At 35.7% G+C, this 14,472-nt stretch overlaps 1 protein-coding gene across 1 annotated transcript in view; it reads left to right on the top strand.

Moving 5' to 3' along the window:
• The window catches only part of LOC149787304 (uncharacterized), a 40,146-nt gene that overhangs the window by 13,192 nt on the left and 12,482 nt on the right, over nucleotides 1-14,472 (top strand). Inside the window, exons 3-7 of the mRNA XM_089978367.1 lie at nucleotides 975-1,134; nucleotides 9,720-9,891; nucleotides 10,278-10,430; nucleotides 11,800-11,951; nucleotides 12,427-12,549. Coding sequence (XP_089834493.1) covers nucleotides 975-1,134; nucleotides 9,720-9,891; nucleotides 10,278-10,430; nucleotides 11,800-11,951; nucleotides 12,427-12,549 — 760 coding nt within the window. The remainder of the gene's footprint in view (nucleotides 1-974; nucleotides 1,135-9,719; nucleotides 9,892-10,277; nucleotides 10,431-11,799; nucleotides 11,952-12,426; nucleotides 12,550-14,472) is intronic.

Below are 14,472 nucleotides of genomic sequence, written 5' to 3'. Positions count from 1 at the left end.
TAATACTATGCAATTGAAAACAAATTTGATAAAAATTAAATGAAAACCGAAATTACAGATGCAGTATTTTGTATAATTAGATAATAAATTTACCCATGCCCATGAATCGGGTTTAAATTCTCCTTTTTTGGATAGTTAACACCTTTTAGATTTGTAAAGTTTATAGCATACATTTTGAATTAACATCTGTTTTGTTGTGAAGAGGAATAAACACAAACACACACACACACACGTATGTATGTATGTATGTTATATATATATATATATATATATATATATATATATATATATATATATATATATATATATATATATATATATATATAATGAATGTATTAGTTTGTAGTGACGTTTGAATGAACGTTTCCTTATAACTGTAATGTTTTCCGCGTTGAAGTCAGTTGAATTTGTCCCTTATTTGACTATCTGTGTGCAGATGATGTTTGTTGATGTCATGCTAGTTTCCATAGACAAAAAGACAAATGACGTAAATACGTACGTCCTCTAGAAACTGAACATTTCCTAATTTCTTCGTTGAGACAATATTTCTACGTTGGATCGTCATTTGATGAGGGATTCCACTTTGTAAGGTCCATTAAACCAACTATCTCATACATACTTTTGTATTGTGAATCTCCACGAATCTACCGGTATTACTTAGATGTTTTTATCTCCAATTAACGCATGACTCCACGTACTATTTCAATTGGACCTACAACTTTGTTTTAACTACATACCTGGAATATACAGCGCGTCTGAACAATAGCAACGACTCCACTTAAAGTCAATTGTAGTAATGTAAAAGTGTTAATTCAAACTCAATCGCACTTAGTACATTTAAATATAATATACTTAACATGAATTTACTTACATTAAATTAAATTTAAATACGTAATCCTTAGTGTAATTGAGTATCTGATAATTCCACTTTGCACAATCATGAAATGATATATTCTATTATGTATCTCCACTAGATCAGTTATTCCACTTTCAATTCGAACCCAGACTGGATACCTTGTTTGGCAGTGGATTGGAGGGAAGAACAACTATTCTGGTATGAAGAGACAAACTTCAGCAAAGCCATACATACCTCGAATCTCGATGGTACTCTGCAGAGAATCATCATTACTAAGGGTAATTACTACTGCTAGTACTACCACTATTACTTCTACTACTACTTCTAATAATAATAATAATGAGGACTTTGTATAGCGCCTAATCTTTAGAAGCTCTAAGCGCTTTAAAACATTAGACAACACCTATAACATAAAAAGACATATATAATGATATGATTACAAACACAAACGCCATCAAATTAGAAAACATTAAAAAACATGCTAAGAATATTTAAGGTAGGAAACATTATTAGGTTTTAAAGTTTGTTCTTGCAGTCGAAATAAGTGAGTTTTGAGAGCACTCTTGAATGTGATCACTTTGTCTATTTGTCTAAGTTCAGTGGGCAATTCATGCCTGTTGTTGAACCCTGGTATGTAAAAGAACGCTGTCCATAGGACTTTGTTTTCATAGTAGGAATAATGAGTTTACTATTGTCATAAGAGGAGCGTAAGTATCTTGCTGGTGTATACACATGGGTGAGGTCGGATAGGTATGTTGGACTAGAGTCCGTTAGTGAAGCGTAGCATAGAGAACAAATTTTGTGTTTGATTCTGGATCGAATGGATAGCCAGTGTAGGGTACAGAGCAGGGTGAGGTGTGCTCTGATCGTGGTACTCTAAATTTGATTCTAGCGGCCGTGTTTTCAACTTTTTGAAGATTTTGGAGTAGATATTGAGATGAACAAGACATAATTGAGTTACAATAGTCCAGTCTTGAAAGTACTAATGAACACACAAGTGTTTTAGTGGCATCAGCTGAAAGATATTTGCTAATGGAGCTGATGCGTCTCAGCTCAAGATATGCAGCCTTGCATATGTTCATGACATGTTGGTACAATGTGAGATTTCTGTCCAGAGTAACACCTAGGTTTCGTACTGATTGTGTTAATTTAATGTTGGTGTTGCTGATATTTACTGTTTGAGGGAAAGGACTTGAATGAGAAAGTCTTTGTGTTGTAATCAGAATGGCATCAGTTTTATCATCATTCATCTGCAGCTTGTTACATGTCATCCATGATTTCACATCAGAAATGCACCTGTCTACCTCTTGGATGGCAGAATCAACTTCAGTTGGGTGGCTTGATTTGTATATTTGGGTGTCATTAGCGTACAATTAGTGAGACACTGGATGATGATGTATGACACTTGAGAGAGGCTTATTTGTATAGAATGAAGAGAACATGTCACAGAACAGACCCCTGTAGAACACCACAACATAGATGAACTGGGCTGGAGTGTATTTCATTTGCAGACACAATTTGTGTCCTGTTGACCAAGTAGGACTTGAACGACAGCAAGGCTGTATCATGAAAGTCAAATACGTGCTGGAGACGGTGAAGTAATATATCATGGTCTATTGTGTCAAATGCTGCAGACAAATGAAGGAGGGTGAGGACTGTAATCTTTCCGCTATCCAAAGCAGAGAGACTGTCATTAACTACTCTTACAAGAGTAGTTTCAGTACTGTGACAAGAGTGATATGCATATTGTACATTGCTTAAAAGACTGTTTGAATTCAGATGAGATATAAGCTGAGACAGAACAACCTTTTCTAAGATTTTTTTATATGAATGGGAAATTAGAAACTGGGCGGTAGTTCTTTAAATCGTTATGGTCTAGTGTTGGTTTCTTCAGCAGAGGCTTTACAGTGGCAGTTTCGAAAAATGATGGGAATTCCCCGGATGAGAGAGAGTTATTGATAACGTCAGTTAGTTAAGGCAATACTGGATCTAAGCACTCAAACATCAGTGATGTTGGTATTCGATCGAGTTCATATCACTTTGGTGCATTCTTCATCGGGATTGTACGTACGAAATCCATAGATACAGGTTCAAATGCTGCTAATGGTTGCAGCTCAAATTCTGTATCCCAACTGTGTGGTGACGAGTCAATTGAAATTGTGGTGTCAAGTTTATCTCTAATGATTTGTACTTTGTCACGGAAGAAATTAGCAAACATGTCCGGAAGGTCGACTGGAGAGAAGGTATTTGGAAGTGGTGTTGATTTGTTCCTTTACATTAGCCTGTTAGTAATCTCGAAGAGCTCTTTGCAGCTGTAACTTTCCATGATCTTAGTAGTGTAGTGCGCTGATTTTGCTGGATGGACTATATTTGTGACATTATTCTTAGCGGCTTGATAGATCTGCTTATGAATAGTGAGTCTGGTGGAAAGCCAAAGCCTTTGAGCTTTACGTCGGTCTCTTTTAGTGAGAAGCTGGTCCCTAACACTGCTATACCATGGATAACACTTTTGAATTGATACACTGCACTTGGTAGCAATGGCATGTTTGTCGAGCAATGAACGCAGGCAGTTATTGTGTTGTTCTGCTGTAGGAGGTAAGCAAGTTGTTAGGTTTGCTTGGATGTCATGCATTAGTTTCGTTCTTTTTATCATACAGAGGTTTCTCTTAATAGCAGATAAAGGTGGAGGGTTAGAGAGTGATGCGTCAAGATGGCATATAATGCAGAGGTGATCTGATGCATGTTCATGGGATACCAGGGAGGACCGTAGAATGTTATGATCAGGTCTATGACGAATTCATTCTAAAATGTGACCATGTTTATGGGTGGGTTGGTTAACTGACTGTTTGAGGTTGAAAACATTAATGGAATCTAGGAGTTTTTATGTGTTTGGGTTTCCGGGACAGTCAAAGTGAAAGCTGAAATCTCCAAGAATAATCAGGGTGCCACCTATCGAATTCCCATACTCCAGGAAATTCGGAAACTGCTGCAAAAAGAAAAATTCAGTAAGCTTGTTTTTTCTACTAGGAGGAGAGCGGTATATACAGAAAAAATGGACTGACCTTTGCTCCAGTGTGAGTGTGGTTCGGACTAGTTCAAACGATGTGAGGTCGAAATTGAATGCTGTGTTGTGGTTAACACGTTTGATACTGGAGTTCTTTGTGATGACAGCAATTCCACCTCCGCGAGAGTTACGGGGGAACGACTTGATGGAATAACCAGTGGGTGTTAGATCCGCATACTTGGGCTCATCACCTGATGTTTTTAGCCACGTTTCTGTCAGGAAAAAGATGTCAATATTCTGGTCGTTGATACAATTAACTATTTCTGTGCGCTTTTTGGTGGTACTACTCATTGGGCCTTGAATAATGCAATGCGCAGAGGTGTCTCTTGGATAGTTCACACGAAGGTTGACGAATTAATAGGCATTTGAATTAAGTTACCTAAATTAACGGTCGAATTTTTAAATTGTCGAGCCGGAAAGGACATAAGGGAGATAACTGGAGTTCTTATTCCTGTTCTACTCCTGCCAGCTTGGAAACAACGTTTCTTTTTTCGCTTCTGTTTGCATAATAATAGTAATGATAGAACAAAATGGGTGGGGGGGCAGACCGAACAAAAATGGCGGCAGATTTTTTTAGATAGCCCCTCATCAAAGCCCGTTTTGCAAAGGGGAGCTAAAAGATGTTGTTTTAGCCAAGTAGTGATGACTCATTAAACTATCTAAAGGCCAGGCTGAGGTTTGTATGAGAATACGCTATCAATTTTATTTTTTTTGTTGGGGGGACCCATAAAAATGGCGGTCGAAATATTTATCTGAACTGAAAAACGTTAATAAAAGGATGTGCCCGCGGATATGATGCATGACTTTGGATATCTGTTAAATCTTGGGTAATTGTTATATTTTCTAACTGTAGCATTGCAATTGTTGGATTGGTAAGGGCGAAAGATGTTTATTTTGTTTGTTAATTTGCAATCTAGCACACACCCCTTAAGTGGACCCAATGTGCTTTAGAATTAACACCTTTTGGGAGTCAGAGGGTCCCAGGCAAGTTGCACATCGGTTAGTTTTATTTTCATAAGTTTACAATTACTCATTAACAATATTTCTTATGTTTCCATTGTATCGCGGATTCTCCCACCACACCCCCACTATATAAGCATAAGTCGCAGACGCTGAAAATATTCTATCGCGTTTTTCGTTCTTTGGACCCGAACGCATGAAGTCGTTTTAACTGTTCGATAAAAAGTTTGTCTGAACGCTTTAAACACTGCGGCCTCTGTCTCAGTTAAGAATATGCGATACAATAATTTATGTGGGCATACGCGCTTACTGAACTTACGTATGGATATTAAACGTGCACACGTATTTGGATCGTATAATTTATTTATCAAGTATTTATACTTAATGAAACAGGCATATTTCTCTAATGAGCGTACAACAATCGATTTTTGGCTGTGTAAATCCCAGCGAGTTATAGCGCATAGGTATTTAGCGCATTCATCCAAGTAACCGTGTTGTTGGAAACCCTGCGTATTATTCTTAGCGGATAGGTATTTTAGCACCAACGCGTGACCAGGTCAATGTCAATTTTTTTTTTTTGATTAAACAATTTTGATGCAGCTGAATTAGCTGTACAATTTTCAACATACTATGCTGAATAATTGATTTAATTGTGCTCGGTCTATATTTGTGTTTGCCAGATTTTTCACATTTGCTGTTCTCGATTGGTGTGATTGCTTCTAAATTTTCCAGTCTATTAGCTGCTCTATTTGAGGTGATGTGATCGATAACAAGACAATCATATATCGCCCCAGTAAAGCACTCATAAACAAATCTATAAGAGTAACAATTTTTTCTTTTTCTGGAAATGAAATAGAAATCATGAGGTAGCTCATGTTACCGACATTTGCAAGAGTTTTTTTTGAAGTACAGCTTCTGATGATGCCAGCTCTGTTTTCTTCGTAATTAACACATATCGGATGTTTCTTAAATTCATCAACATCTATCTCTTTTTCAGTTTGTTCCCTTTATATAATGTTCTCTTCTTCTAATATAACTTTTTCAGCAGAGGAATACCTCTAGAAATAATCTTTTGGCGTCTTTTATTTTTATGTTATCAAAAGCGTTTTGTTTCTCGTAATATAACCGCTCCGGTGGCATAGTGGTTAGAGCGTCCGCCTCGGATGCGGGAGGTCGTGGGTTCGATCCCCGAATGAGTCATATCAAAAACTTACAAAAATGGTACTAACAGCTGCCTCGCTTGGCGCTCAGCATTAAAACGTTATTGTTAGGACTGGTCGGCCTGGTGTAAGGATAATGCGACTGGGTGGAACATCATGCTACATGTCGCGGAATGATGCCCCAGTGCTAGACATCTGTATAAACTGCCACACTGCAGACATCATAGCGATATGACTGAAAAATTGTTAAAGCTACGTTAAAAATCCAAATGACACGCACACACACACAGATATTCTATTAATATCGTTCAAGCGCTCGATATGTTCGTCCGCCGCAAAACACACATAACTGGGTCTTTCGCTTAAACAGCACGCCACACTTCAGACATTTTTGTGATCCAGTACTGCCACGGCGAACACTGGCCATGTGATATCCACAGTATTCTCCATGGCAATTTTACCAAACATGAGCCAACGACAACTCTTTTTTTTTTTTGCCTGATGCATATTATATTATTGTATAAAGTTCAATTGAAGAAACAACTGTTCCTAAATATATAGATGACTAATTCTACTGTTGGAAATCAACTGCTAGAACAGTATTTTAGCCTAAAAGGGATAAAACCAGATTTTCCATGGTCGAAAATCGCAAAAGAAAAATTACGAAATGACATAAAATCGTTATTAACAGCTAGTGAAATAGAGATTGTTCACAATATGACCAAACAAGAGCAGAGAGAAGTTTTTTGAACGAGAACGAAAACGATTATCGGAGATTGAACTGCGACACACTGCTAGATTTGATCTGGATAGATTAAAGAGAGATAAGAAACAAATACCATTTGAACTACATCTGCATGATTTTATCAAACAAGCAAAGAAAGAGTTTATCAACGATGGTACTGTTCCTGTTTTTTTTCTTCTCAACATTTAAGATAGATGGCGTTTAATTGATTCCACAATCAATGACAAACGAGTGGCTACCATTATTAATAAACGTGTTGATGACAGAGAGTACAAATTCAGAATACAATTTATTGTCGAACATATATGCGAAGATTTCTCGTGATAAACTCGACCCTGTCAAGGCATCACATCAATATAATAATGTCTTTACGATAAATAAAAATTCTAAAGCAGGTATTTTCGCCGGAATAGACAAACCATGCCCCAGTAACGCGTATCCAGTGTCGGCAGTTGTTTACGCAATTTATCGTTTAAATAAACGGGACATATATGCCCTTGATCCGCTGAAAATGGGTTCGCTAAATTATCTTGCTCAATGTATAAAGGAGCATTTTGTAAACTCCAAACGTGAAAATGGACTTAGAGAATCAAAAATTTAAAAACAAACACAATAGGAAAACTCTCTTATCATCCGAAGTAGGATAAATGACGTGGTTATTTAAAAAACAACGATAAAGTTTCGATAATTATAAAAAAAATCACAAACGAGATTTTGTACAATTCTGGTAAATATTGTAGCAAGGGTTCTCCAATAATTTTATATGATCACAAATCATATGCGTGGACCGACTCGGTGGCAAAATTTCCAAGAGAGAGAATAATACGATTTTACCACAGGGACATCTATGAATGAATCTACAATTTAAGCAAGCGTGATCCTATATCAGTCTAATTATTTCACGGAGATGACTCTGAGTCGGATTAACCAACATTTCATCAGTCTATGTTACCATCTGGAGTTTTTTATCGGAAAGGATCACTTCAACAAAATATGAAACATATTTTGGTACAATATAACATAGACAGTGATGAATTACTCAAAAACTGTTATACAGAGTCGTCTATTGTTATGCATATAACCCAACAAGAAAAGTCATGGCGAACAACTCCGAAAGAATTTCTCGATCACAATATTGTGTCGAATTGGGTCATGGTAGTCCTTGGAACACAATCTATAATTCCACTGATATGATTTCTGTCGACAATGCCGCTGATTATCCGGAGGCTTTTCTTGGACTTGGCGAGTGTCATCGTTATTTTGAAGACTGCACACGCAAAGACTGCAAGTTGCAATAAACGGGCCATAACCAATTATCGATCTTACTGGATTTGCCGAGATAGATTTATTCGAGTTTTCAGCAAGTATTCATCCGGTTTTACCAATCTGGTTTGGTAGACACTTTAATAAACCAGATACCAATGTCAATCTCAACGACTGCTGCGAAACAAATCAATGTGGTTGGGCTCCAACAGTGTTATTACAATATATGCTGGGTACTTAGATGTTTCCCGTTAGAATAAAAAATTTGCTTGCAGATAAAATTATTGAGCATCGATTTTCGTATTTGAAAATAGACACAAATTTTTCAAATCAGTTGTAATTACCTAGCTCTGGTAATTTTGAATCTGTAAAGTGCCATCCATACCACGCAGTTTAATTGATTTTGCCAAAAACAATTATATGACATTGTGCTCTGTATTTGTTGACGGAGACGTCACTCTCAAATAATAAAGTGCAGCTTTTCAATATAGTCAAAGCCTTATATGTGAAATATTCTTTATAACTGTATTAGATTTCCTTTATATCTGTTAATATGTCTGTAATGATTTAGTTAAATATCTCGTTGAACTGAGTAGAAAACACGGATAACATTTTAATTGTCGCAAATATTCAGACATCAACTAAATCATTAAGAACAAAATATTTACAATCAATTTCAGGTATTTTCTTTGCTTGCTTTATTTCACATTTCTCATCTTACTCTATTCTTCTTTCTGCTACTGTATCTCCAATCCATTCGTGCTGTATTTTCCAGATAATAAATTACATTATTTGTTAGAGGACACTATCATTAAATTTATAATAACTGAAAATGTAAGTGTCCTGGTATTTATTCCATTATTTTAAAGTTTATATTTAATTGTCCGACTACGATATTCGGTAATAGGATGGATGATGAGTCAATTTGTGCTTTTTATTGTTTTCGATGGGACGACAGTACAAATAAACAGCATTCTATTTACTGGGTGAAGTGGCTGGGGTGATCATTTGTCTTAGCACCATATTACTTAATGTTGACGCGTATTGGTGTAAGAAATAGGAAACACTTGTGACACCACATAGTAAGCGCACTGTAAAGCATGTGACTGTTGCTGATGAATACACTGTTTTATTTTATCATGCAACTTAGAGAAAGTCTTTGTTTTATCTTCAGTAACGTGTAAACAATTGCGTCTGACTACATGCAAAGCTACGATACCAATATGATGGATTCAATTTAATTGTCCTGGGCTTAAAATCTTTGAGGGTTAAACACTTTAGAAAACAAAAGTTGGCACCATATTCAAAATTTCAAAACTTCTTTTCAGAGCGAAAAGTGCACATAGTTGGATACTTGCTATAAAACAAAAATCAATTTTAATATTTTTGTTATCTTCTGGCAGGAAAAAAGAAACAGCTTTGTTTACTGCAAAAATGTAACTTTTGAAACAAGTACGTTTCTATTATCCTAACCCCTTCATTCTATGGCGTGGACTTTTAAAATCTGAGTCCAAATCTCTCGTCTAAAATCGAAAAGGTTATTGATTGATCCGTAAGTAAAAACGTCTTTTCATAAATATAACACATATAAAACGTCACCATCCCTTCATCAAAATGGGGACAAAGATAATCAAGCTTATAGGTTTATTGTTATATAATCACTTTTTCCAGATTTAGAATGTGTCACAAGCATGGCTGTGGATGAGAGAAATAAGATATTATACTGGTCAGACTGTCGAAAAGAAACAACAGAGAGAGCGGACTATGATGGCAAAAACGGACGAATCATACAGAGTAACGATCTCGATCGTATAGTAGTACTAGCTGTGGATTCCATTCATGCGTAAGCAAATCATCCTTGATGGTGTACATGTATAAACAGTATTTGTATTTTGTCCATAATGTTTTGATCCGATTGAAACAATTTTTACAAACTCCCCATGCAAGGACAACAATGACAGAAAAGAGAAACGACATCAATAAAAATAACGATACAATTGTTAAGAATACCGAACAATTTTAGTTAATGATTCTGATCATGGAAAAGTATCTTTACCAGCATCAAGCAACTAACGTTACTGTGTTTACAACGGAAAGGAAATAAGGCAACCCCCCAAATTTTCCTTTGACATGGCAGTGTAGATACTTTTAGTAAATGTTATACATGCCTCTAGACCTAATGTTAAAATGTATATGATATTGATCGTGTGTTTATGTATATAATTCTAGATTGCTTTATTGGTGTGAAGAACAGCGTAACCAAATATTTAGCAGTAAGACCGATGGTAGCGATCGGAAAATTGCGAAAAGTTTTGACCAATCGCACCAAAGAATTATGAAAGTAGATATAGAAATTCAACAAGAGAGTGATCCAAACCTGTTGTAAGTACCTATGTTATATGTTCGTTCATATATATATATATATATATATATATATATATATATATATATATATATATATATATATATATATATATATATATGCATATATGTGTGTGTGTGTGTGTGTACGTGTGTGTGTGTGCATGAGTGTGTGCGTGTATTTGTGTGTGTGTGTGTCTGAAGAACTCGAACAATATAAATGAATTATGTTCGGAATATGAAAATGAAAGTCCGTTTGTATTCAGTCCGTGGGGCCAGATCCTGTCCCTTGAAGGCAAAGTGTTTATGAGTCACTATCATTGGACCAAAAATAATCTAATTTTTGTTTTGATTACCTTAAACACATTTCAAAGATCACTAGTTGATGTTTGGTGTAGAGGAGTGTATGTTGATACCTGTGTAGGTTACCTCAAAAACTACTTGTAATAACAAATTATGCCATCTTTTGATAATAGAATCGCGGAAAGAAGTGCTCGTTAAAATGAAAATGTCTACAAATTTAAAACCTTAATTTGTCCTTAACTTAGATTATACGGAGATTTAGAAGAAGCTAGTAAATTATGCAAGAATGCTAGAGCAAAATAAAAGTACTTCGAAAGGTTTCCTGTGACTGAAAACTAGGTCACGGTTACCAGAACCTAATAAGTTCTTGGGATCCTTGAAAAAACACCTAAATATTCATTTTCGCACCATCTGCAAATCAGATTATTTAGTTCACTTTGGACAAACCATACTGAGAGATCGCTGTGTGACCTTGAAAAATGAGTCATAATCACCAGAACTACCCAGAAATGTGTCAATGTTATCTGTTAGGATAGGTTTGGTTCAATAGTTGTTGACATATCTTACTCACAAGACCAGTGCAAAAATTTCCCCGGAAAACAAAATGCTACTCTGTGACCTGTCAAAATCAGGTCACGGTCATCTCACACGAAATGCATCATGGAACTCTTTAAATCTATCCGCATTTCAAATTTGGTCCATTTTATTCAAACCATATTAAAGATATCTTGCTTACAATCTAATTATTTCACTATCATTTGTATTATATAAATCCATTTCCTTTTGACCTTGTGGAGTTTCGGGTAGAGCAAACAGAACCTAATTAGGTCATTGGACTATTTATGCAAGGTGAATAAGCTCAAATCTGATCTGGTTTAAGATGTCTTAGAATGGACCTGTGTCGCACAAATGGAGAAACTGTGCAACAATGGGTAATTCCAATTTTCTGGCAAGGAAACTAATACAAGCTGATGTCTGCAATTAGTCGCTGACATTTTTATGTAGGATACTAATGTCACATTCTCTCTAACACTGTAAAGTTTATTTTTATCTTCTAAGTATCATTTTTGTTTATATAATAACTAAGGTTGTACTGGAGGAATGTGAACTCGACACTTAGTTTCAGTAATTGTACAGCTCAATTTCAATGCCGGATCCAAAACCTTACGACGGAGATGATTGAGGGTCTCCGTAGTGTCAGCTTTGCCATCAGACCCAAATATCAACAATATCAACGAGGTACGTAAAGTGTTACTCCATTATATTACCACTATGCCTCTCTTTTTAACTTCTATACCCATACCCATTAATAGATACTCGAAGGAATGAATAAGAGTAAGGCGTAATTAATTTCAAATCATCTCGTGCTATAGACAAAACCGATCGCCATTATTTGGAAAATACACGTCGTAACCTTTGAACAAATGTCTGAATACTTTTTTTATTGTTTCATTCCATGTATGTATGTATGTATGTATGTATGTATGTATGTATGTATGTGCAATAATTGTTTCGTATCTTGACATTATACAATTAGTGATCAAGTTGCAAGATTAACAAGCGCGTGAATCTCTTTATTGCCACTTTGTTGTTTTTTTTTAATCTCCAGAGCTAGTGCATTTTCTTTTAAATAATTACCATTTAACTTTGTTTTAAGGTAAACTGTAGTTTTGATAACTTAAATGTTATAAATAAATAAATCTGATTTTTGCAGAGGGTGTTTGTAAGAACATGGGCTGCTCTCATGTCTGTATACCTACGAACGAAACCTTTGCTCGATGTTCGTGTCCCTCTTTCGGAGGACTGGTTTTAGTGTCAGAGAGGAATTGCTCAACAGGTATCACTTATTTACTTCTCTTTCACAAAAAGAAACGTTTGATTCACAAAAATAAATTCTTTGTTAATACAGATTTAAATTATTTATTATCCTATAACGCTTCCTTTGAAGGAACAATCTCTAAACAGTGGGACATGCATGAACAAATTTAAAATTAAACACCCAGTAGTGAGTGATGGATTGTAAAATTTAATATGTTGATGTTAGGTGTCTCCCAAACATTATTCAAAAAGAGGGACATGGGCACATTATAGATCTTCTGCGCCACACATCAATCATAAATTGTATTGTGTAGTTGTTGGTCTTCGCTTTTCTTTGTTGAAAGCCTTTATTTTTCATGACTCAGTGGTTCGCGGTAAAGACTCACGATCGAACAAGTGCATGTTCGAATCCTACTATCTGACCATCCTGGGTTAGATGTGTCCTTGGGCAAGGCAATTTACTCCAATTACCTCAGCACTAAATAACCTCCTTGTGTCTCTGAGGTAAAACTCCAAACCAGAATTTTCTTTTCTCATTGATCACTAGATATGTGACTAATGTGAGCTTAATGTTGAAATAAAGCAATAGCCTGATGAAAAACTTCATACCGAATGACAACCTCCTAAGATGAATTCTATGTCCGGCTTTGCTACTAAAATCTGCCTATAATATTATTAAAGAGAAAAGATTAGTAACATCAAAATAGTTCAAAACCTGACCCTTGATCTCTAGCTGTTATTCTGGTCCATAAAGGTACTCAGCCTTAAGTGATCGCCCATTTTATTCTAATCTAGGGCTCATTTTACTCTAAACTATGGCTCATTTAACTTATGATATACGTTTCTAGTAATTAAGCTGTGGTTTAACTTTCTGCGTTGGACCAAAATGAAATTATGAGCAGCAAAGTATGTGAATTGTTACAAGGTTTTCCTATTGAGACAGTTATGCTCGAAAATAGCTTGTCGCTACTACAAATATATGTCACTCTACGAAAGACTCATCAATTTGAGAACAAAGTTAGATCCAAACGTACTCACCATTCACTCGAATACACTCACGCAAGCCTATTTCATTTTGTCTGATAAAAATCCACACTTAAGTTTCCTTGAAAACATTCACTCAACATTAACGAGCTACCTGCTATCACCGGCGAAAGCCGATTGGCTCAAACGTCACTACTTACTTTTTGTAACAACAAAAATGAAAATTTTAGCTAGTTCATTGTTTACCTTATTTTTTAATTTAAGTATTAAGCATTGCAAGAATTTATATTTTAAGTAGTAAAATGGTTCATTGGAAAAGTGTTTCAAGATTTGGTTCCAATGATTGGCGTGTACAGACGGATTTTTCAATATACCTGTATTCTCCAACTGATACAATAATGTAGTGTAGAGCCATAAATGTCTAAAAATACCGACGAGCTGTAAGCTGACAAGGAACAATTTTGTGTAATTTAGTTTTGAGGCTGATAACTTCACTTTGGTATTAGGAATAAATTTGGTCATATATTATGGCCGAGTGTCTTCAGGGACGGGAATAGGAGCAAGATGTTGAGGCTCAGGTGTGAAACAGGGTATTTTGAAATTACTTACCTTGTCTCTTTAATAGTATTATATTTAGGGTCCAATGTCAAAGCGGATAAAAACATTGAGCTGCTCAGCTTTTGTCATTGGGTATGACATTTTTCTTCTTGTCTAACCTGCTGCCTTTTTGCAATATCAAGCTTGCATCCTTCACCTGTGAATAATTCTAACTTTCATGAATGTACACTGAATATTTTCTTCAAGAAACATTAAAAAACTTAGCATTACTATATCGGTTACTTCCTGGGAACCTAAGTTGTTCGTACCTCCGTCTCTGAGATGTATTGGTGACTATGTTTGATAATGGGGGGTGTCTCGGGGAAACTTTTCTCAGACTGAGCCATCATTCAGTTTCAAC

This window comes from Sinohyriopsis cumingii, chromosome 12 (genome assembly GCF_028554795.1).
Source record: "Sinohyriopsis cumingii isolate HCF-2022 chromosome 12, ASM2855479v2, whole genome shotgun sequence".
In the NCBI taxonomy this organism is placed as follows: Eukaryota; Metazoa; Mollusca; class Bivalvia; order Unionida; family Unionidae; genus Sinohyriopsis; species Sinohyriopsis cumingii.
Note: the sequence above shows the minus strand (reverse complement) of the source record. Positions and strands in the feature narration are given on the sequence as shown.